Genomic DNA, 25386 nt, shown 5'->3' on the forward strand with positions numbered 1-25386 from the left:
GGAAAGATGAGGCTTAAGGAAAGACCCTTCATTGTAACTTTGGAAAGAGCAGCGTCATTGGATGATGAGGTTGGAACTGGAGAGTTAATAAAGCAGAAGAAGCAGGGGCTTCTTCAGGATTTTAGCCAGAAAAAGGCAAGAGACAAATGCATTGACAATCACTGACTGGGGAGAGAAGGTTAAGTGAGGGTTTGCTGTGGAGATGGGACACTGAGACATACATGTAGGCAACAAAGAAGCAGCGAGCAGACAGGGAAGATAGAAAAGAAGGAGGGAGTCAGAGAAGCAGGAAGGAAACCGGAGTTAGCAATGCTGGATATTACAGACATTCCCCCAAAGGAGGGATGAGACAAGGACATGAGAATTCAGAGAAACAGGACGGGATTTGTATGAGTGCTGACAGCGAGTAAAGACAATAGAGCAAGGGAAACAGTATACACTCTGACTCCATTAAGAAAAATGAAAGGAACCTTGATACAACCTCGATACAAAGAATCAACCAAGAAGGCTGAGAAACGGGCAGTCTCAGAGGTGAGAGAGGTCCTAGGGAAACCGATGTTTTGGAACCCCAATGAGGAAATAAAACTCCTACCAAGGAAGTGAGGAGACAAGTGTTATTCTGAAAGAATAATGGGGGTTGGGGGTTGATGGCAGACATTGGGGGTAGTGTAAAAACTAATCACATCCAAAGTAAAATTATAATCATTTTGGTGTTTATTAACTTATTAAAAGCAAAGTTTGCAGCTATTTTAAGAGTTTTTTAAAAACCTAATTACCATTATGGTATATGAAGGTTATGGAATATTATTGCTCTGTAAGAAACGACCAGCAGGAGGAATACAGAGAGGCTTGGAGAGACTTGCATGAACTGATGCTGAGTGAAACGCGCAGAACCAGATCATTATACACTTCAACAACGATACTGTACGAAGATGTATTCTGATGGAAGTGGCTCTCTTCAACAAAGAGAAGAGCTAATCCAATTGATCGATGATGGACAGAATCAGCTACACCCAGAGAAGGAACACTGGGAAATGAGTATAAACTGTTTGCATCTTTTGTTTTTCTTCCCAGGTTATTTTTACCTTTTGAATCCAATTCTTCCTTTGCAGCAACAACAAAATTCAGTTCTGCACATACATATTGTACCTAGGACATACTATAACATATTTAATATGTATGGGAATGCCTGCCATCTATGGGAGCGGGTGGAGGGGAAAATTAGGAACAGAAGGGAGTAAAAGGGATAATGTTGTTAAAAATTACCTATGCATATGTACTGTCAAAAAATGTTATAACTATAAAATTAACTTTTAAAAAACCCTAATTATCAAAGAAGCTAAATTTTTCCTAGAATATATTTCGTGAAACCTTACATATGAGGAATGACAATACTTGTAAATGAAAAAAAAAAGGAAGAAAGAAAACTGAAGGGAAAAAGTTTATGTACTACCTGACCATTCTCCTGAGAACTTACTCCCTAGCTTGAGACTACAAAGTAAGAGCAAGCCGTAATTTCTTTCACCATCAATTTTATAAAAGAAAGAAACCCAACAAATCTACATAAACATAAAAGTTTCTTCAGACTTGTCTCTGATAGTCATCACCCACATCCAATAAGGGCTTAGTTATATCATTTTCGCTAGACTCTGGGTAAACTAGAAAAGAACACTTCTGAGAAGAGAAAACACCTGAATAAGGCAAGCAATTATCACCTAACTTTTAGACGTAAATGAACGGGGGAAGGAGCCACTCAGCCTGCGTCCTCTTCCTCTCGCCCAACCCGAAGGAAGGGAAGAACGATCATCAATGGCAAGTAACAGCTGCTGAGAAGCAGCATCACAAGCCGGTTTCACGCTCAGAAGAGAACGCTCCAGCTCCTCCTCGTGGTTACCTCCGTGCTACACTTTCAGCCACAATTCTCTAGTCACATACTATAGAAATGATCCCTGAAAGTATAGTCTTAACTCACAGCCCCACGCCGCCCCCAGCCCTGCCGGGCCCACGGCCCTTCTGCTCATGGTCACCTTTCCTCACCTGCCGGCCTTCCCCCTCGAGCCCCCCCAGCTCCTCATCCGTCCCCACCAAGGGCCTATTTCAGGCCCAGACAGGGGATACGAAGCTCAGTGGCCACCAGGTTCCCCCCATTGGGAGACTCTGTCTCAGCCCTTCCAGCCAGACCCTTCCTCATTAGCATAGTCCTTTATTAGCATAGTCCTTCATTAGCATATACCTTATTCTTTGTTGACTTGTTGAGATCCTACACACCCAGTGATATTTAAAGCACTTTGGTGCCTCTGCCGGGCACTCGGCATTTGTTAGAACCTGGGTGGGGAGACCGAGTCTAAAAGAATCTGCATCTATGAGTCAGCGCGCGTTTAATGCCCTCTCAGCGTCAGCCACTTTCTAGAGCTCAGAAGGAAGAGTACCCCTCCCCCATCTCCACGTGGTCTGTGTCACTGACGACCTTCCTTTCAATATAGAAGTGGAAATCTGCGGAGCGCTGATAATGAACGCGCGATAGAGAGAATCTCTCCCAACTGGGAAACCGGGTAGAGATTTTTTATGGAACCTTTAGTAGGGCTCAGCCTTTGTGGGAGTGTGGGGTTTCCAGGCAATCCCAAATCAAGGTACTGAAGCGGAGGGGCTGCAGTCAGGTGACCGGGGAAGTCAGGGTGGGAGAAGCTTCACTTCTAGAAGACACTGTGTGTGTGTGTGTGTGTGTGTGTGTGTGTGTGTGTGTGTGTGTGTCTGGGTGTGTCTGGGTGTGTGTCTGGGTGTGTCTGGGTGTCTATGGGGGTGGGGGGGGACTGGAGGATATGCAGCATCCCTCCTCTGGTTTGGGCACTTTCGGGTCCACGTGATCACTGGATGAACGAATTTTCTCTTTCCTACCAAAAAAGGTTCTCTGGGCCACCGATGAGGTCCAAGAGCAGAGCTGGATCCTGGAGGGAAATGGACTTGTGTATGAATGTCTGCTTGGGAATCGGGAGGACGTGAGCTCCCCCCATCGCCCAGAGGGAATCCTGCAGGGCGGCAGAGGGCCAGAGGTCTGATGTTCTATGGACCGAGCCTCTTCTCTCTCCTGTGTAAGGCGAGAATTCCGTGCCTCCGTTCTTAGTAATCTCATTTTATTTTTCTTCAGTCCCAGGTTTTCCTTTCCTCGAAATCTGCCTTTCCAATTAATTCCAGATTAGCAAGAACATCCCGGAGCTCCTCAGGAAAAGTCCCATCCACCATTTCTCATTCAAGGCTCCATGCTCTATTCTGTCTTCTTTCTCCACTTTAATGGCTGTTCTTTCATCCAATGTACTATAATATTTCCATGGGAACCCGGTGGCTCTAGAGGAGAAACAGGCTGTGATTCCGCAGAGCCCTCCCCCACTCTGTTGTCCCCTTGCATGTCTTGGTGTGCCCCCTCCCCCCCCCTTCTGGAGAACGAAGGACAAGTAACCATTATCTTTTCTCCTCTCCTACGTCCCTGAACCGTTCCATTGTCTCCCCATTGGCACATAGAGGTAACCCCCATGGGAACAGATGCAGGGGCAGCGGCAGTCAGGCAAGCCAAAATGTGATCGCTTTAATTTCTATTGTGAAGTAACCCTTTGTTATCTTTTGGGCTTTTCCACATCTCTTAAGTGTCTGGAAACTTGGCAACTCCTTCCCATGGAGGTCCCGGTGATGGTTTGTTGAGTTTTCTCTGCAGTAACAACAGAAGGGGGCGATGGTTACAGAAGGCTCTCTGTCGGGCCTTCCCAGAGATGGAAAAGCCTTGATAGATGGGCCAGAAGTAACTACTTGGTGGTGGAGGGCAGAAGTTTTTGTTTTATTTTGTTTTTGCAATATAATGTTCTTATTGTAACCCTACTACACATGACCCTGACTTGTAGTAACTGCAAGAAGCATGTGATCTTCAAGGAGCCCTGAGGTTTCTCTTCCTACTGCTCACCTCCTCACCTTACAGTTCCTACTCTAAATCTCAAAATTCTTAGCATATTTTTTCCCAGCTTCCTTCTGCAGCCTCTCCTACCCCCATTTTTAAAACAGTATTAACAGTAATACCACTCTTAATTATTAATAATAATTATTAATAATAATAATTTTTAATACCACTCTTAAGTATTAAGAGTAATATCAGCCACTGAGTCATGGTGGACCTCTAATCAGAAGAGGGTAAGAAACTCTCCTGTCCCCAAACAAACCTGCCAGAGTTCCTAGTAAAATATTAGGTTTTTTTCCTTTAATGATCAAAGTGCCTCAAACTAGAAATTTACCTATACTTCTGATGATTAATCCTACAGATATATCAGAATTAATATTCTTCAACTTCAAAATCAAATGTAGGTGATTTAACCGGAGCTTTTGGGCTAAAACCAGTGTATAAAGAAAGTGGTTTGATACTTTTATTTTTATTCTTCTTTAAAGCTTGTTTCTCAAACAAACAAAATTTGTTTCTCCAATTTGACAGCGAGACAGAATATTTCTACACCACCCTCTGCTCTGTTGCATGACTCACCAGAGTAACGAAAGGCTAAAAACCATCTGGCCATTCCCATTGCCTTGCCGAGCCACGGGCATGTCTCCATTTGTATGGTTGGCCCTTTTTGCACCAAAAGTCCAACGTCTGCCCTGTCACTCTCTAGGGTTTCCCCCTCTTCAACCCCAGCAGATTTTATGCTCTAGGAAATCAAGTTTCTCTGTTGGGAGGATCCAGTTTGAGTTCTTCTCTCTCTCTCCTGCTATGAGAATATTCAAGAAGCCATTATTACTACTAATTATTATTTTTATCAGTCTACATTAGGGGGTGTGGAGTGTTCAAGGAGGACCAGCAGCTCTGATGTGAGAGCTTGCTCTTTTCAGGGTTGCTCATCCACCTTTGGTGTCCACCTGACACTTAAGTCTCACCTGTGGCTCCAAGAAGCTGTAGCTTCACAGTGGTCACACCATGGTAAATCAGCAAATGTATCAAACCAGGTGGAGGATAACTAACAGACCTCAAGCCCATCGGTAAATAAGGGGGGTGTCTACCCCAAGAATGTGAAGCCTTTTCCCAGTGGAACAGGCAAATGGAAATTTGCTCGGGGGTCACGGATGTGGCTGAAGGGGGCAGTGTGGAGTGCTTAAAGCTTGATCAGACATTGGAAAATACCAAGGTCATCCACCCAATCCTGAGATATCTCCAAGTCATCTGATTTTTGTTTTGCTGTTGGACTTTGAGGATTCTGGAAGAGAGCATGAGGATGACAATTCCATGCAATTCTGCCTTACCTAAATGCAATTCATCCATGATTTAAGATATCACTGTGACATCATTGATGTTCTTAGAAAGAAAAAACAAAGAGTCCTGAACAGGATTGGACTCCTGACTCCAGATTATGCAAATCAGGAGTTATCCAAGTGGTATAGCAAACCTAATTATTATTTCTGGGTCCAAGTCGAACTAGAATTGAGGAGGGAATCCACTTAACTTTTTTCTTCAGTGAATTTTGTTGTTGTTGTTGTTGCATTAATCCATTTATTTTGAATGTTAGCTGGAAATATTAATGTGCTATGGTACAGAAAGACAATGGTTAACAACAAGAGTAGGAATCAGAAGCAATGGCAGGTGTTGCAGGAGAGCCCCTTTTAATCACCCTGTCTTATGGGAACAGCTTGATGCAATCTCCTTTCTGAAATAGAACTATTAGAATTTAAACAGTTTCAGCTGCTTTAAATTATTTCATTTAAATTTCAAAAGTCTCAGCTATTTTATGTGGAGTGTGTTTGACCACTGTTGGAGCAATTTTACATATAGATTCTGTTGTGAAAAGGAGATTCAATCTTTAAAAGCAGTTAAGGTCTAAGGGTCTCACCAAAGCTTCTTGAAGATGGGGAACAAGGAAGTCACTAATGATTCTGGGGACAAGTTTTGAGATAGGGGTTTTGCTCTTATGAAGCAGTTGCTCTCTTTTAGAAGAGAGCTTTGTCATGGAGTGGCAACAGACAATACCTAGGAGACTAAGGCAAGATTTTGTAGACTTTTGAGATACCCAATAAGATTTTATATTCAATTTTTAAAGCAAACAGGAGCCACAACTCCTTTCTTTTTAACATTAAAATTTCAAATTTAAAAATTTCTTTTTAATTCATTTTTTAAAATGTGGTTTTATTTTCTCTGCCTGCCATCTCCTCCTCCTTATCTCCTTGAGAAAGGAAAATAAAACAAAAATATTTTACAAATATTTATAGTCAAGAAAAATTGTGTTAAAAAAAATCCTCAATTTGCTTTCTTAGTCTATCATCTGTGTATCTGGAGATCCATAAGATGTTTCAACATGAGTCTTCAGTCAATTAAAACACTCTTTGTCTCCATAAAACTAAATCCTCTAACATTCAAGACTGGAAATAGGCTCAACAAGGAAGTATGCATTTTTTGGATTGGTAACAAGAACATAATATTGGAAATGCTCTGTATCATTCACATATAAGGACAAATTTTCCCATGTCCTTAAATTGTAGTCTCTCACTGGTCACTCCTACTTTACAGGAAATTAAAGCTAAAGTAAGCATTAACATGTAAGCTGCTGTCATTGTCAATACTGTCAAAATTTAACCCCTAATTTTATGTGAGAAATATCTATGGGAAAATGAAAAAAAAAATTCTTGTACATATATATCAGGTATAAACAGAGTTTGAGATCTGACCATACTCATTCTTAGATCATCCAACCTCAATCTGCTGCTTGACTCTTCGAAGTGTTAAAAACTTAAAATTGTATTAGGACTCTTGATACATCTTATATTTATCATTTCTAACATTTAGAGCATTCTAGGAGTGTGGAAGGAACAATATTATAACTTCTTTCTCTATGCAAGTTAGACTAGTTTTTCCTTTAGTGGTATTGACATCCTCCTGAAGATTTGGTCTGTCAATGTCATTAATAAAATCTCATTTATCAGAAAATAATATCCAAGCATACTTCACAGTCTTGCCAATGTATCCTCTTCTTATATATCTCAGTATTCTCCCAGAAACCAGGTCTTCATTGTCTTCAGTGTTGAGAAGTATTAGCTAAATAAACTATTTCATAACACACATACATACACACGTGTATATATGCCATTGCTTCTGATTCCTACTCTTGTTGTTAACCATTGTCTTTCTGTACCATAGCACATTAATATTTCCAGCTAACATTCAAAATATATATATAATATGTTTAAATACTTAAAACCATTTTATTGCTTGAGTGTATTTTATACCAAATTTTTTTTATTTAATTTATTTTTCTCAATAGTATTTTATTTTTCCAAACAAATGTAGATAGTTTTCAACATAAATTTTTGTAAGACTTTTTTGTTCCAAAATTTCCCCTAACTCTTCCTTATCTCTTCCCTTCCCAAGATAGCAAACAATCTGATATAGTATATACATATATACTCATTTGAAACATTTCCAAAAAAACACAAGAAAGAAAAAACAAACAACAAAAAAAGTTGAAAATACTATGCTTTAATCCATATTCAGTCTCCACAGTTCATTCTTTGGATACAAATGGCATTTTCCATCTCAAGTCTATCAGAATTGTCTTGAATCATTACATTATGAGAAGAGTCGAAGTCCATCACAACTGATCATTGTTACTGTGTACAATGTTCTTTTGTATTAGACAAATAGTTTAACATTAGTGATATATTTATGATTTTATTTTCTGATGGACTGATTTTTATTAATATTTATTATTGATATCAATTTTTGTTAATAGTGATTATTGGCACTGATATTAATATTGATGTTTTAAAATTAGAGCCATATATATATATATATATATATATATACATACAGAGAGAGAGGTCTGATTTTTCTTGCACAATGTGACAAATATGGAAATATGTTTAAAATGACTGTTCATAGGGGTAGCTAGATGGCGCAGTGGATAGAGCACCATTCCTGAAGTCAGGAGGACCTGAGTTCAAATATGAGCTCAGACAATGAACACTTCCTAGCTGTGTGACCCTGGGCAAGTCACAACTCCAATTACCTCAAAAAAAAATTATTGTACATGTATAATCTATACCAGGTTACTTGCTATCTTGGGGAGGAAGAAGGGAAAGGAGAGAGGAAGAAAAAACTTTGGCACTCCAAATCTTACAAAAACGAATGTTAAAAACTGTCTTTACATAAATTGGAAAAAAAATACTATTGAATTTTTTTCTTTTTAATTCTCTGATTCTATGACCTCTTTGGGCCCTGGTTTTACTTATTATAGAACAGAGAGGTTGATATAGGTCAATAAAATTTCTTCCAGCTCTAACATCCTATGATTCTTTTGTCATTGCTCTAATTAGAGCTATAGCTGTTAATTTATCTCTGGGCTTTTGCAGCAGACAGCTAATGATTTTCCATACACTCTTCAATCCATTTGCTGCACAGCTGTCAATTTGATTTTCCTAGAGCACAGATCTGTTCAAGCTGAAATGTGCCTGACCTCTTTACCATATTTGACTCCATTTGCTCCTCTTCAACGCCAGAGATTTTTAGGACACTATTTTTTTCCTTTTTCTCATCCTACTGATCTCATCCTACTCCTCTTCCCTCTGTTGTTGTTCAGTCTTCTCAGTTGTGTCCAACTTTTCATGACCCCATTGGGGATTTTCTTGGTAAAGACACTAGAGTGCTTTGCCATTTGCTTCTCCAGCTCATTTTACAGATGAAGAAATCGAGGCAAACAGTATTCAGTGACTTGCCCATGGTCACATAGCTAGTTAAGTGTCTGAGGCTGGATTGGAACTCAGGGAGATGAGTTTTTCTGACTCCAGGTCCAGCACTGTGTCATCCAGCTGCCCCCTTCCCTTTGCTGGATCATTGTCTTTGCCAGGTCAAAGTGTGGGTGTAGCCCAAGATTCTAATTGGTACCTCTTTTCACCCCTTTACTCTTTCTTTAGGTCAGGGATTTTTGGGACAGAGTTTTTAAAAATAGCATTTTATTTCTCAAAATACAATTTTCAACATTCACTTCTGCAAAACACAGTATTTCCAATTTTTCTCTCTCCTCCCCCCCCCAAAAAAAACAGCAAACAATCTGATAAAGGTTAAAAATGTGCACTCCTTTTAAACATATTTCCATATTTGTCAAGTTGTACAAGAAAAAAGTCAGGGCAAAAGAAAAAAAAAAAAGGAAAAAACAAACAAAAAAGTGTAAATGCTAAGCTTCAATCCACATTCAGTCTCCCATAGTTCTCTCTCTGGATGTGGATAGTATTTTGCATCACAAGTTCCATTGGAATTGCCTTGGATCACCACATTGCTGAGAAGAACTAAGTTTATCATAATTGATCATCACATAATCTTCCTGTTACTGTGTACAATGTTCTTTTAGTTCTGCTCATCATTTCTTATAGAACAATAATATTCCATTCCATTCATATACCATAACTTATTCAGCCAGACTCATAAAATTTGGAAGGACAAATCATCTTGTTTATGTCCCTTATTTTATTTTATTTTTACAGGCTGGGGTTAAGTGACTTGCCCAGGGTCACACAGCGAGGAAGTGTTAAGTGTCTGAGACCAGATTTGAACTCGGGTCCTCCTGAATTCAGGTCTGGTGCTCTATCCACTGCGCCCCCTAGCTCCCCTATATCCCTTATTTTATAGAAGAAACTAGGAGATTGGAATTGGGGCTGAGTTTGGTATTATCAACACTGTTCTGGTTTAAGGTTAGTGTTGAGAGTCTAATTAAGGGTATCCTGGAAATGTGGACATGAGCAAAATCTACCATCTAAACTAGACAAGTTTTTCTTTAAAAGTTATTGAAACTGTGATTTCAGTGACTCAGTATTAAGCCTCCTGCTTGATCTTGATATTGCTTTTTTGTGGCCTAAATATACAAGTGAGCTTGGGGGTAGAAGTTCCCCTCTGTCTCTCTCTCTCCTTTGTCCTTCCCTCCCTCCCTCTCCCACCCCCCTCCAGGGGCAACACAGAGGCAAGCAATCTGAGGTCAAATGAATCAATGCTGTGTCCTTACTATTCTTTCTCTGCTATGACTAAGAAAAACATTTATAAATGTTAGACAGTCTACCGGAAAAACCAGGCCAACTTGAAATGGGTATGTGCCCTATTTTACAGAAAAGGAAAGTGAGACCAAATTTCCCCAAGCCTACAGAAGTTACAACTTGCAGTTCATGTTCCATTTTTCATCTCCCACACCTTAATTTAATTTAATTTCAACCATCCTTAGTTTCATTTATAAAATGAGAATGGTAATAACATCTACTTTATTTTTTTAATGTTAATTGTTTTATTTTATTTTTTTATTATGGCTTTTTATTTACTAGATATATGCATAGGTAATTTTACAACATTGACAATTGCCAGACCTTTTGTTCCAACTTTTCCCCTCCTTCCCTCCACCCAGCAAGCAGGTTGACCAATACATGTTAAATATGTTAAAGTATAAGTTAAATACAATATATTGTACACATGTCCAAACAGCTATTTATCAGCATCTACTTTAGAGGGTTGTTGTGAAGATCCAGTAAGACTCTCTTTTGTCCCCATTTCTCATCCTCCTCGGGTTTTGGATGGGATTACAGGTAAGTGTTAGCGCTGAGGACTGAGTGTGAGATCAGGGTTCACTGCAGAGTTTGTATCAGGTTTGTGGTTGGGATTATGAGATTAGGGTCAAGTTTAGGGTTGTGTTTGGGACAGGACTGAGGCTGGAAGTGAGTCTGTATTTTTGCTTGATGGTGGGTGTCCCTAGAAGTAAAAAGTGTAAATAACTACCATGTACACCTGAAAGTTTACGGATCTCATTGCTAATAGCCTACCTCACCTCAATCCTTCCATAACACTGCTTGCGGTTCTGACTGATGTTATTTTAAAATCCTGTTTGTATGCACTGATTCATAAAGAAGTGTGTATTTAAAAAGTGGATGTAGATATAAAAATAAAACACATAGATGGAAGGAAAACTTCTCCCCATATGTGTAAGCAATTAAAAAATCATATGTGGTGGTGTGAGAGTGTATGAGTGTCTGTGAGTGAGAGTGTGTGAGAGTATGTGTGGGTGTGTCTGTGAGTGTATGTGTCTGTGTGTGAGAATATGAGTGTGTGTGTGTGATTGTGTGTGTCTGTGTGAGAATGTGTGAGTATCTGTGAGTGTGAGTGTGTGAGAGTATGTGTGGGTGTGTCTGTGAGTGTGTCTGTGTGTGAGAATGTGTGTGTGTGATTGTGAGAATGTTTGTGTGTGTGTGAGAGAATGTATGTGAGTGTGTGATTGTGTGTCTGAGTGTCTGTGTGTGACTGTGAGTGTGTGTGTCTATGAGTATGTCTGTGTGAGAATGTGTGTGTGTGAGAATGTATGTGAGAATGTGAGTATGTGAGAGTGTGTGTGATTGTGTGTCTGTGTGAGAATGTGTGTGATTGTGTGAGTGTGAGTCTGTGTGAGAATGTGTGAGTGTGAGTTTGTGAGTGTGTCTGTGTGAGAATGTATGTGTGAGTGATTGTGTGTGTGATTGTGTGAATGTGAGTGATTGTGTGTGTGTGTGTGTGAGAATGTGTGTGTGAGTGATTGTGTGTGTGTGAGTGTGAGTGTGTGCTCTATCTCCAGATGATAGAAACAGACAATTCTCAGAGGAAGAAATTGAAACTATATCCACTCACATGAAAGAGTGTTCCAAATCACTACTGATCAGAGAAATGAAAATTAAGACCACTCTGAGATACCACTACACACCTGTCAGATTGGCTAAGATGACAGGAACAAATAATGATGAATGTTGGAGGGGATGTGGGGAAACTGGGACACTAATACATTGCTGGTGGAGTTGTGAAAGAATCCAGCCATTCTGGAGAGCAATCTGGAATTATGCCCAAAAAGTTATCAAACTGTGAATAACCTTTGACCCAGCAGCGCTACTACTGGGATTATATCCCAAAGAAATACTAAAGAGTGGAAAGAGACATATATGTGCCAAAATGTTTGTGGCAGCTCTTTTCATAGTGGCTAGAAACTGGAAGATGAATGGATGTCCATCAGTGAGAGGATGGTTGGGTAAATTGTGGTATATGAAGGTTATGGAATATTATTGTTCTGTAAGAAATGACCAGCAGGAGGAATACAGAGAGGGTTGGAGAGACTTAAATCAACTGATGCTGAGTGAAATGAGCAGAACCAGAAGATCACTGTACACTTCAACAACAATACTGTATGAGGATGTATTCTGATGGAAGTGGAAATCTTCAACATAAAGAAAAACCAACTCACTTCCAGTTGATCAATGATGGACAGAGGTAGCTACACCCAGAGAAGAAACACTGGGAAGTGAATGTAAATTGTTAGCACTAATATCTGTCTGCCCAGGTTGCATGTACCTTCGGATTCTAATGTTTATTGTGCAACAAGAAAATGATATTCACACACATGTATTGTACCTAGACTATATTGTAACACATGTAAAATGTATGGGATTGCCTGTCATCGGGGGGAGGGAATAGAGGGAGGGGGGGATAATTTGGAAAAATGAATACAAGGGATAATGTTATAAAAATATATATATAATAAAAAAAAAAAAAAAAGAAAAAGAAAGATGCCAGGACCAGAGGTGGCTGTTGGCGGGCAGGAACCCTTACATGGCCGGAAGGATACCATGTGTTGGCGGGAGGGCTCCTGCAATGAGGGCGCTCCAGTTCACCTCTTTTATACCCAAAAGATGATGGGCAATACCCCTAAGTTCTCGGTGGACTTTTCAGTTAGCTCAGATCAGTGAGGGCTGGGGGAAGCTGAGCTGATAGTGAGGCTGGGCCCGTATATTCAAAGGATGTCTTTGACCAGGATTTGTGAATCAAGGTCAGCCATGGGTTGGGCAATTAGAAAGGAATCTTAAAGGGACCTCAACCCTCATCAATTCCTCCCTTAAACAGTTGAGAATTAAATTCATTTAAGAAAAAAAGAAAATTTGGGGCAGTGTCCTTCATTTAAAGAAAGGTTGAAGATTTTCTCCAGAGATCTTCAGAGTAGCGGGGTCCCCTCCTCCTGTTCCCCACTCAAACCATCGCCTCCAGATGCATGTGGGAAAAGGGGCGTGTATCTCCTCTTTAACTGCTTCGAGCTGACAAGGGCCTCAGAGATTTGGGGTTCCAGGCCAGGAGGTGAGGTGTGGGGGATGGCAGCAGGACATCGAGGGGGTGTCCCGGTCAGTGTTCTCCAGGCTGAAAGGGCTGCAGAGCCGGGAGTGAGCCTAGACTCCTCCCCCCTCCTACTCCAAAGGCAGGACTCTGCACTAGGCTGTGTCCTGCTCCCAGTAAGTGGGCGGGGTTCGGCGGTGACGGAAGGGCAGTGAGAACCGACTGACGGGGAGAAAAGCCGGCCGCGTGCTCCCTCTGATGCCTCCCCGCTGTGACTCTGGACCCTCCCTTCTGTTCTTCCCGGGTCTTGGTCAAGGCTCTAAAAGTGTCAGTTGCAACCGACTGGTCCATGTGTTTGGGGGGAGGGGGGATTAGCTCTGCTGCTTTTTACCTTCCCCAGGCCCCGGACCGCGGCCTCAGCAGCGTGACTTAGCGTGACGCTCCTGCCTCCCGAGACCGGCTCAGGGCCCCTGGTGGGCTCCCCAGTCCGGCCCAGAGTGTCCCCGCTTCCCGGGCTCTGTGGGCCCCGCCCCCCGGAACTGCGTAGTCGCGGGTGCTGTAACCCTTCCCGGTCACTCCGGCCATGGGCTCCGCGCTCCCGGCCCTCCTCCTGCTGCCGTCCCTGGGGCTCGCGTTCCTGGGCCTGTGGCCAGAGCCAGGTCAGTGCCGAGGGGAGGGCGGGCGCCTGGGCGGGAGATACCCGCGGGCCTAAGCCCCGCCCCCAGCCTGAGCGCCCCAGTCCCAGCTCTTCCCCCCTCCCCCTATTTGTAACGCACCTGACAGAGCTGGAAGGGACCGTAGAGGTCTCCAAGTGCAGCTCCCCTTTTTACGGAGCGGGAGCCCGAGGCCGGGAAGGGGCGGTCACTCACTCTGTGAGCGGACCTGGAGACCCGTACCCGCAGACTCCAAAAACGGACGTCCGCGTGAAACCTCCGAGCGGCGGAGCGCGGCTCGTGTGCGACCTCGGACCGCTTAGCCAGCGAGCGTCTCGGTTTCCAAAGGGGGATTTTAACCGCGCCGAGCTCCCGGGTGGAGGGGCTTTGCGTGCACGTCCTCGTTTTCTCCCTTTTGGAGATACGGTCGCTTTGGATGTTGCTACTTTATACTTAAGAGGGACTAGAACATGAGACTGCTCGCTATCTGTGCATGTCCAGACTCCTGGCTTTGGAGATCCTCCCCCGCGTCTCCTCCTCCGAGTGACCGTTTCTCGAGTCCCTCCCGCGCTCCCTTTGCTGTCCAGACACTGAGGCCCTGCTCACAGAGGCTTAGGACGTCCCCGCCCTGGCGCTCTGCGTGCTTTAAGTGCAGTTCAGGGCACTTCACTCTCACTCTCACCTTTATTTCCCCCCAGCCTCAATAACACTTTTTTTGGAAACTTGCAGTGACCATATAAATATGATCTGTTCCGGTTATCTGTGCGCCTCTTGGGTAGTGAGCTCCCTGGTACCCTGTCTAACCTAAACTATACTTTTTTCCTAAGCAAAATATTTTATTGATAATCTTTTATATTACTGTCAGTTTCCCACGACTCCTTCCCCTATAGAACTGTCCTTTGCAACAAATTCTGTCATATTGTTCAGTTGTTTTTCTTTGTGACCTCAACATGGACAACTTTATAGAATGGGTATCATATGGCTCATCTTCTCAGGAGGCCGGAGAGGGATTAGAGGGAGAGAATATGAAACTCTAAATTTAAAAAAAAAATGTTAAAATAATAAACTTATTTTTAAAAAGAGACAAATGGAATTAAACTTTGTGCCTACTGTACCTAGCACAGTACTCAAGCATACTGTAGACATTGAATTAATGTGTATGAATGGATAAATGAATTTCCCCTTGCATTATATTTATTATATCATAGCCCAGGTTAGTTCTGTATTTTTAAAAATTAATTTTATAATTATGCCATTTTTGGACAGTACATATGCATAGGTAATTTTTTACAACATTATCCCTTGTACTCCCTTCTGTTCTGAATTTTTCCCCTCCTTCCCTCCACCCCCTCCCCTAGATGGCAGGCATTCCCATACATATTAAATATGTTATAGTATATCCTAGATATAATATATATGTGCAGAACTGAATTTTGTTATTGTTGTTGTTGCAAAGGAAGAATTATATTCGGAAGGTAAAAATAACCTGGGGAGAAAAACAAACAATGCTAACAGTTCACACTCATTTCCCAGTGTTCCTTTTCTGGGTGTAGCTGATTCTGTCCATCACTGGTCAATTGGAGTTGGTTAGCTCTTCTCTGTGTTGAAGATTTCCACTTCCATCAGAATACATCCTCATACAGTATCATTGTTGAAGTGTATAATGATCCCCTAGTTCTGCTGGTTTCACTCAGCATCAGTGATTTGATTTAAGTCTCTCCAAGCCTCTCTGTATTCCTCCTGTTGGTCATTTCTTACAGAACAATAATATTCCATAATTCATATACCATAATTTACCCAACCATTCTCCAACTGATGGACATCCATTCATCTTTCAGTTTCTAGCTACAACAAAAAGGGCTGCCACAAACATTTTGGCACATACAGGTCCCTTTCCCTTCTTTAGTATTTCCTTGGGGTATAAGCCCAATAGCAGCAATGCTGGATCAAAGGATATGCACATTTTGATAACTTTTTGGGCATAGTTCCAGGTTGCTCTCCAGAATGGTTGGATTCTTTCACAACTCCACCAACAATGCATCAGTGTCCCAGTTTTCCCACAGCCCCTCCAACATTCATCGTTATTTGTTCCTGTCATCTTAGCCAATCTGACAGGTGTGTAGTGGTATCTCAGAGTTGTCTTAATTTGCATTTCTCTGATCAATAGTGATTTGGAACACTCTTTCATATGAGTGGAAATAGTTTCAATTTCATCATCTGAGAATTGTCTGTTCATATCCTTTGACCATTTATCAATTGGGGAATGGTTTGATTTCTTATAAATTAAAGTCAATTCTCTGTATGTTTTGGAGATGAGGCCTTTATCAGAACCTTTAACTGTAAAAATGTTTTCCCAGTTTGTTACTTCCCTTCTAATCTTGTTTGCATTAGTTTTGTTTGTACAAAAGCTTCTTAATTTGATGTAATCAAAATTCTCTATTTTGTGATCAATAATGGTCTCTAGTTCTCCTTTGGACACAAATTTCTTCCTCCTCCACAAGTCTGAGAGGTAAACCATCCCATGTTCCTCTAATTTATTTATGATTTCGTTCTTTATGCCTAAATCATGGAGCCATTTTGATCTGATCTTAGTATGTGGTGTTAAATGTGGGTCCATGCCTAGTTTCTGCCATACTAATTTCCAGTTTTCCCAGCAGTTTTTGTTAAATAATGAATTCTTATCCTAAAAGTTGAGATCTTTGGGTTTGTCAAATACTAGATTGCTATTTTTATTCACTTTCTTGTCCTGTGAACCTAATCTATTCCACTGATCAACTAGTCTATTTCTTAGCCAATACCAAATGGTTTTGGTGACTGCTCCTTTATAATACAGTTCTAGATCAGGTACAGCTAGGCCACCTTCATTTGATTTTTTTTTCATTACTTCCCTTGAAATTCTCAACCTTTTGTTCTTCCATATGAATTTTGTTATTTTTTCTAGGTCATTAAAATAGTTTCTTGGGAGTCTGATTGGTATAGCACTAAATAAATAGATTAGCTTAGGGAGTATTGTCATCTTTATTATATTCGCTTGGCCTATCCAAGAGCACTCAATGTCTTTCCAATTATTTAAATCTGACTTTATTTTTGTGGCAAGTGTTTTGTAATTTTGCTCATATAATTCCTGACTTTGGTAGATATATTCCCAAATATTTCATACTATCAAGTTATTTTGAATGGAATTTCTTTTTGTATCTCTTGCTATTGGATTGTGTTGGTAATGTATAAAAATGCTGAGGATTTATTTTGTATCCTGCAACTTTGCTAAAGTTCTGAATTATTTCTAATAGTTTTTTTAGCAGAGTCTTTGGGGTTCTCTAAGTATACCACATATCATTGTTAGTTCTGTCTCTCAATTTGCAGGCAATGGACAAGATGACAGCATGGTCCAGCTATCAGGTGGGACATTCCAAATGGGGACAAATTCCCCAGATGGCAAAGACGGGGAAGGGCCTGCTCGGGAAGTAACAGTAAAGTCCTTTGCCATTGACAAATACCCTGTCACCAACAGAGATTTCAGGTATGGCATCCACTCTTCTGGTCAAAGTACTCTCTCATTAATCCTCTTCTTTCTTAATCCACATATCTATGGCAAAGAACACTGAAAGGTTTTTAAAAAGCACGTTCACATTTATCATTTCATAACAGTATAAAGAAACTTGTTTCCCTCCTTTTGTAAGACAAATACATGAACTCGGGATGGATAAAGCAAAAAAAGAGAACTATAGACCATTATCACTAACAACTATCAATTAAAAATTTTTAGGATTTGGATAAGGAAGTTGGGAAATTTAAGGGACTTAAATGAATGCATGAATAGGAAAAAAACAACATTAAATGCTGGAAAAAACTAAAAAATGTAATAGTGTTATCATCTTACAGTTTACATTCTAATTGGGGAGACACTATCTAGAGGGAAGTGGTAGCCAGGAAAGGAAGTTTTGGTCTGGGGAATGTTAGGTTTAGTAAGTAGAACCATAGGACAACCATTTTGGGAAGCAATGGTGATACCAATTCAGTAACTGAGAGCAGGAGATGTGAGTAGGATGTGATATGCATGGACCGACAGAATAAATGGCAAGATGTCCTAGGTGGACAGCTGGGGTGGTTGGTGCCTTGTGGGTAGAGTGGGCTACATGGGCTTTTACTCATTCACCAATCAACACAGCTTAACTCAAGAGTAGAAATTCTGAAAGAGCACATCAACTGTCCCAGGGACCAAAAGTCCCTTTGAACTTGCCAGAGCTCACATAGAGAATTCATAGGAAAGAAGCCAAGTATCCTGACTGATTGGCTGACTGGCTGGTATATTAACATGAGTACATCCCTGAGGGACCTGGGCAGACATCTACTAAGCAAAAAATCCTTGTCAATCCAGAAGTCAGGAAGAATAAGAAGGAATATATAGATAGACTAACATCTGGACTGAGGGGTTGATGCACCTTGGCTCTATCAGAAGCTTGTCCAGATTTCACAGAATCTCTCTAGGGAGAAAGAAAAAGGCCATATCAGGGATTCAAATAATTAGCATATTTAATGTTTAAAAATAAAAATATCCATAATGCCCTCATACTTTTCCATCTCGATTAATACCCTCCACACACATATAATATCTAAAGGGTTTACAAAATCCTTTCCTTTTGTCCTGCTTGTATTATTATTCCCATTTCCCATTTTTACCTTAAATAGGGCAAGAGACTTGCCAAGGCCAAAAACAGCTATCAAATGATTAAATTGGAACTTGAGTCTTGAGTTCTCCTAGGAGTTCTCTTCATCAGCGTTATTTTAATGACCTGCCATTTAGCCTCTGAGAAGCAGCTCAACTGTTGCCTCTTTCATGGAGTTTTTCCTAATTCCCTTTTTTTGCACCCCATTCTCAGCATGATTTTGAATGTACACACACACATACACACACACAAATGGAAAAAATTATCAGATACTTCCCCTCTTCTCAAAAAAAAAAACCTTCGTTGTGTTCAATCATGTCCAATTCTTTGTGACCCCATGGACCACAGTACACTTAATACCATTTGTTGTCAATGGCTTTTTTGTTTGTTTTGTTTTTTTTTAAACAAAAATACTAGATCAATTGAGTCATTTTTTCTTCCAGAAGAAAACAAGAGTTCAGGGTCACACAACTAGTGTCTAAGGTCAGATTTGAATTCAGGTTTTCCTGACTCCAGGCCCAGCATTCTTATCCTATGAAATATCTAGCTGCCTCTAAAAACAAACAAACCAGTTCAATAAACCTCAGTCTTCTCTTTTGATTGTTCTCGTGATTCATGCATCTCTTTTGCTCCCATGACCTTCTACATTGTGTTATATTTATTTATGCACATCTCTCATTTCCCAAACCAGACTGTAAGATGTTTGAGGGCAGAACCAGTCTTAGTCCTCTCTGGATCCTCACAGTGGATTTCTCCTCCCAGGGAATTTGTCAGGCAGAAGAAGTACCAGACTGAAGCTGAATCATTTGGGTGGAGTTTTGTCTTTGAAGACTTAGTGTCTGATGAGCTGAAAAAGAAAGTGACCCAGAAGCTGGAGGTAAGGGTTCAGTGGTGGTGTTGTGGGTGAGTAGGTGGAAAATGGAGCAGGACACAATGAGCAGGGCAAGAGCTAGGGAGGACCATAGAGGCAGGGGTGGCCCATCATGAAGAATCAGGTCTTAGAATCAGGCACAACTGAGACTGAGGCCTAAACTCTTCTTTCAAATGATTCCTCAATTCTCCTGCTCCTAACATGTTTATGATTTCCCATGAAATCAAGGGTTAGAGAGAAAGAACACACAGATCACAAGAGCTCCCTGAACCCATTCCCATTTTTTCAACTTGGAAGAAAATAAAGTGATGAAAAGCGAAGAACTCCATGGGATAGGAAAATGAAAAAGGTCATCTGGTCTAGACCACCCTATCTGGACAAGCTTGTCTTGAGGGGAGCCTATCCAGGTACAAAGCAGCAGCAGCAAGATCTTTGGGAAGGAGAATGCACCATTTGCACTCTCCTATTTGTGTCCCCAAGGCTTCTGGTGCTGGATAAGTTCGGGGCGGGGATGAGAGGTGAGAGGCTAATATGGGAGAGCAGGACAGCTCAGCTCAAGAGCTGCGGCTCAGTTGGTTCTTGTCTTGTTTGCAGTCTGCACCCTGGTGGCTCCCAGTGGAGAAGGCGTTCTGGAGGCAGGTGAGCGTGGCTTCTGAGCTGGAGGCAGATAGGCTTGACCTCCGATTTCCCTTCTCCCTAACTTCTGCCCTGTGTGGTCCCATTTTGGAGGCCTGACCTCCTTTCCCAGAAACAATAACCAGTGTGGATGACAGAATAATTCAGGTGAAGTATGTGAACCAAAGGAATTGGGTTTAAATCCTAGCTGTTGATTAGAAATGTGGCCTGAAGCAAGATAATTTTTTAGTCCCCAGTTTCTTTCATGAAACAAGGATCATTAGGGTCCTTTCCAGGTTTAAATCCTGTTATTCTGGGACTAAATAGCCAAACAGGCATTATTCTTTCTTATCCTAGTCTCCTGATGTCCTGATTTGAAACCTGTCGCTTCCTGCCTATGTGACCCTGGGGAAGGTTCTGTCCTTTTCCAGGTGCCATGTGCATCATTGCACCTGAGTCCGGAAGCTCCAAAGCTGTGACCCTTCCTTGTCTCCCTGTTTTCCTCACCTGCAAGATGGGAGCAACAATACTCCCATGACCTAAGAACAGGATGGCTGTGCCAGAAGCACTCAGGAAGCGTGAAAATGCTATGGAAATGGGTTTTTGGCACCTCCTTTCTGTTGCCCCCCCCATCCCTCAATACTTTTTCTCTTCTATTCTGTGGAATGGTGAAAGCCTGGCCTAAATACATCTCCAGGTGTCTCCCCTCTCCCTTCCTGCCCTATCAGCCTGCAGGTCCAGGCTCTGGCATCCGAGAGCGTTTAGACTTCCCTGTGCTACACGTGAGCTGGAATGATGCCCAAGCTTTCTGTGCCTGGCAAGGCAAGCGGCTGCCTACTGAAGAGGAGTGGGAGTTTGCTGCCCGGGGAGGGCTGAAGGGTATGTCATTCTTTCTCCACATGAAGGGATGGGGAGCAAAAGTGCTAGGTTTGGGCCAGAGGAGCTGTGTGACATTTGGCAAGAGCATCTGAGCTGCACCCATGGATGCTTTGCCTCCCCAAGAACAAAACCTTGCTGGGCAGTCCAGCCTTCCAAAGGCATATGCTTAGGGGGCTGGTGTGTAGAGTTTGATAGGCAGAATCTTGTGGATTCTTTTATATCCATTCCCTTCTCTCCCCTCCCACGGCCACACCCTCTTTCTGCCTTTTATACCTGTGTGGTCCCATTGTGGAGGTAGGTGAGTTTGCTTGACTTCTGAGCTGGAGGTAGGTGAGTTTGGCTTCTTAGTTCCCTTCTAACTTCTGCTCTATGAGGTCCTATTTTGGAGGACTGACCTTTCCCATAGGAGTAGTTGGGAATCTTCTGGGTAATTGCTCTCTCTCCCAAACTATCTCCTACACATCTGGCAAAATCGTCTTCCTAAGGCACCGGCCTAACCTTATCACTGTCCTACTCAGACACCTTCACTGGTACCCTATTGCTTTCAGAGAAAAAAAAAAAAAAATCTGTACTTCTTAGCCTGGTATGTAAGGTTCTCCATAATCTATATCCAGTTGAATTGAAGAAAGAACGAGGACAGATAACATCCTCTCCATCCCTCTTTTTCCTGATCCTTCCCTCTTTTTCTACTTCTTCCTTTCTTTCCTTTTACCTTCTCTTCCTTCCCTCTGCTCCCCAGCCTCCTTTCTTCTCTGCTTACTCATTACTTCCCCTTCAACTCTCCTCACATTTACTTTTTCCCTCTTTCCTTCCCCCTTTTTACCATTTCCTTCCTCTTGAATTTCTTCCTCCCCTGATTTTTTCTTTTGTCCCTTTTCCTCATCTCCTTTCTCTCTTTTTGGCAGGCCGTGTATACCCCTGGGGAAACCAGTTCCAACTGAACCGCACCAACCTGTGGCAGGTAAGATTCGCCATACTTCCCTCTACTGCAGCAGAGGTTCCTGGGGCCAGGAAGGCCTCCCATCTCCCTTTTCATTCTGGCAGACTCCCAGAACTTCAGGGTGGTGGCAACCGAGTACTGAGGTGGGAGCTCCTAGGTCTGAAACCCAAAGTTAGCCCTTCTCCCAGGGAATGGCTGGGCAGCCTGGCCCTGACCTGCCTGTTCACTCATGGGAAAACAATGATCCTGACTTCTTTCTTCCCAGGGCAAGTTCCCCCAGGCTGATACAGCTGAGGACGGTTTCCATGGAGCATCGCCTGTAGATGCTTTCCCTCCCCAAAACAACTATGGTAAAGCCAATTAGCACATAGTACCACAGATTCTCAAGCTTTTTTTTCCCCATGTAGGACTTACTCCTACATGCCCCAACCCTGGGAGTCCCAAATTATTCTAGGAAGAGAAAATCTTCAAAACTTCCCTGGAGAGGGGATGGGGGTGGTGTTGGGCTGATATAGTCTTGACTGCTGAGCCGGGTCTGCCACCATTCATCAGGACTCTATGATCTCATGGGCAACGTGTGGGAGTGGACAGCATCCACATATGAACCTCCCATACCTGGCCAAGACAGGAAAGTTCTGAGGGGAGCATCCTGGATTGACACAGCAGAAGGCTCAGCCAACCACCGAGCCCGAGTCACCACCAGGTAAGAACATGACTCCTGTTCCAGGGGAAGAAGAGAAGGGCCTGGAGTGTCTTGTAGAAGTAGTAAGAGAAAGGGTGCTGAACTTGGAGACAAAGAACCCAGTATGAAGCTTGGATTAGCCAGAAAGTCAGGAAGCTTAGAATGCAGGGCCTTCAGATCCCATGTGATGTTGTTCTGCCTTCTGATCCTCAGTTCACTCTTGTCCAAAGTGGCTGAGTAAGGGTTTAGTCAGTGGTCATATCACCACATTTAGAGATAGTAGCTGGTTTGATCCCCTAACTTAATAGATGAAGAAACTGAGACCTAGGGAGGTTAATGTAATTTATATGATCTTAGGGATCACCTAGTCCAATCTCATTTTACAGATAAGGAGATTGAGGCCCCAGGAAACCAAGGGAACCCCAAGGACAGATAAACAGTGAGCAGCAGCACAAGTGGCTCCCAGGTCCTCTGACCTGCATGACTTGTCCAAAATCACATAGTCAGTGCTATTTTAGACTTAAGACTTCACACTTTTACACTCCAAGTAGTGAGGCATTTACTGTTGAGTCTTGGGAAGGAGGGATGATCCCTCCCTAGTGGGAGGTCTCCAGAAAGGGGCATATGCTCAGTGAGGGGATCATCCATCCAATGGGACGAACACATGCCTTACAGCATTGTTCCCAGGACAAGTTGTGGGTGGATAATTCCCGAGATGTTACTTGGTATAATTGGGGGAAAATGAGGCCCCAGGAGGACAAAGGACTTGCCAGAACTCCTAGAACAAGTCAGGAAGTAGGGATTTTTTGAGGATCCTAAGCTTCATGAACTGAATGAGAGTTTCTCAGAGCAGGCTCTTACTGTTCAGGTGAGGGGGAAGTGCTATTTTTGGATCTTGATCCTTGATTCTTTTCTTTCCGCTCTGATGGCAGGATGGGAAACACTCCAGACTCTGCTTCAGACAATCTGGGATTCCGTTGTGCAACTAGCCCAGGCCGGCCTCCTGGGGAACTATGACCAGAGATCAAGAGACAAGGGGAAGAATCTTCTAGGACCCTGCCCCCTGGCCAGCCAATGCCTTATTAACAAAACATCAGGCCTATATGAAAGGATAGCTGGAGTGACTCCAAACTCTATCCTGACCACATCCGTCATTCTGCCTGTCTCAAGCCTCATTCCTCAGTCCCACCGAGTCCCACTGTACTGAGGATTCTAATGCTAAGAATGACCAGGACCTACAAGACTAGGCCCATCCCCAACTCAGGGAACCAAAATCCTCAGTATTAACTGTAGTTTCAGTGTGACAAACACATGTCCCTGCACATTAAATGGAAAAACCTGTAAGCTAAGATTATGGTGGTTGAAAATGGGTTGGATCTAAAACCTTGGAGTACAGAAGTTCTCAATCTTCATTTAGCCAGAGAATATAGATTTGGATCTTGAAATGCATTTGTTGGAAGTACTTCTCAGAGGGTAGGGGTGTGAGGATATGAGCTTATAAAATATTCTCTGAAAATCAAGGGAGGGGATAGGGAAAATCTTGGAATGAAATTGTTTTTCCACACCAAAAATGGTTGTATTTTAGGTATTTCATCATTTACACTAATATTATATATCAACATGTCCTATTTCATCCTAATGAAATGCATAATGGTATTGTGTCATTTCTAGTTTTAAAATCTACTTCCCAAGATGGTTGTGAGGATCAAATCAGAAGTTCTTAGCATACACTAGGCACTATTTACCCATTCCCTTTCTTTCCCCTTCTGTGGAATCCAATTTGGTTATCGATAGGGTTATATAAGCCTCTGATTTGACAAGTGGGGAAACTGGAGCTCAGGGAAACCCAAAGCTACATCATCAGCAGCCCATAGGACTAATCCTTTTTTCATTCAGTACTGGGTAGTTTCCTCTACTAGGCAGAAGTTACCAAGAGACTGTTACTGGCGAGACTGTAGATAGGCAGGGATTGGGAATGCCCAGATATGCAGAGGGGCCAGGGCAGGAAGCAGAGTCCACGCTTCCCTATGCTCACCCTCCCAGATTTCAGATTGGGTTCCTAATTAGCAGAAAGGGGACACCCTACCTCTTCACTGGAAAACCCAGTAAGAGGGGACCCAAGGATGCAGCCTTAAGTGTGTCAATACAAACCCTTTCCTCTAGGCATGTCCTTAGACTGTAGCTTAATGCAGTCACCGAAATTTACTTCAGAGCCTACTGCTCACACAGTGACTGCTAGAATCAAATAGCTCCTCCCCTGTAGAGCTGGGACCAGGGACCATGGGTCCTCAGAAGAACTGAGTTCTGAGATTACTTTTTCTTTGCCCAGTGACAGTAAAGACATTGAAGAACTGGCACAGGCCAAAGGGACACTGGCTTTAGGGATCAGTACTTGTGAATCTTCTCATTGCAATCAGGAGCAGAGCATATCCTGGGGCTGGCCCTCTCGCCCACCTTTACACAGAGCTGTGCACTGAGAGGCTGAGGCTGGGTTTTAGTCACAGCTTTCCCACTTACTAGCTGGGTAACCCTAAGCAAGGCCTTAAGCTCTCTCAGCTTAAGAGCTGGTAATTTTGAGGGTTCTTTCTATTGCTAAAACTATGTCCCTTATGCGCCAATAATGTGAGCTTACATTTTAAGAGGCACCATGCCTTAGAGCTTACCTCTGCTGTGTTTTAGCTGTGTGACCTTTGAACAAGTACTCTGGCCAATGAACTCTCAGAGAAGCTAGTGATCTGCATTGGTAGGTAGAAGGATTTTCCTTCAGAGTTCCCAGTTTCACCAAAATCCCTGACTCCTTTCTGTGGTTGGAGATCGGAAGATTAAGTATCATCATCACTGGTTTACACATTAGGAGAAATGTGTTCATGTTTATCCAGCTAATTTATCTCCAAACTTAAATCTCCCAGAATTCTCTTTTCTAGTTCAGCCTGTTGCTGATCATAGCAACAAGTCTGTACCTTGGCAACAT

General features: G+C 42.3%; 1 protein-coding gene and 1 non-coding gene across 2 annotated transcripts; one reads left to right on the top strand and one right to left on the bottom strand.

Annotated features, from left to right (window-relative positions):
- Positions 1-1748: 1748 nt before the first annotated feature.
- LOC141541946 (small nucleolar RNA U3) lies at positions 1749-1965 on the bottom strand. The gene has a single exon (XR_012481963.1). It is a non-coding gene; the product is annotated as a small nucleolar RNA U3 (small nucleolar RNA).
- An 11440-nt stretch (positions 1966-13405) lies between these two features.
- Positions 13406-24054, top strand: SUMF2 (sulfatase modifying factor 2). The gene is made up of 9 exons (XM_074261944.1): positions 13406-13767; positions 17125-17281; positions 19191-19305; positions 19894-19938; positions 20643-20793; positions 21699-21754; positions 21999-22083; positions 22286-22436; positions 23348-24054. The coding sequence occupies exons 1-9, from the start codon at positions 13692-13694 to the stop codon at positions 23430-23432; spliced, it is 921 nt and encodes a 306-aa protein (XP_074118045.1). The 5' UTR covers positions 13406-13691; the 3' UTR covers positions 23433-24054.
- Positions 24055-25386: the final 1332 nt, after the last annotated feature.

Source organism: Sminthopsis crassicaudata, chromosome 4 (assembly GCF_048593235.1).
Source record: "Sminthopsis crassicaudata isolate SCR6 chromosome 4, ASM4859323v1, whole genome shotgun sequence".
Lineage (NCBI taxonomy): Eukaryota > Metazoa > Chordata > Mammalia > Dasyuromorphia > Dasyuridae > Sminthopsis > Sminthopsis crassicaudata.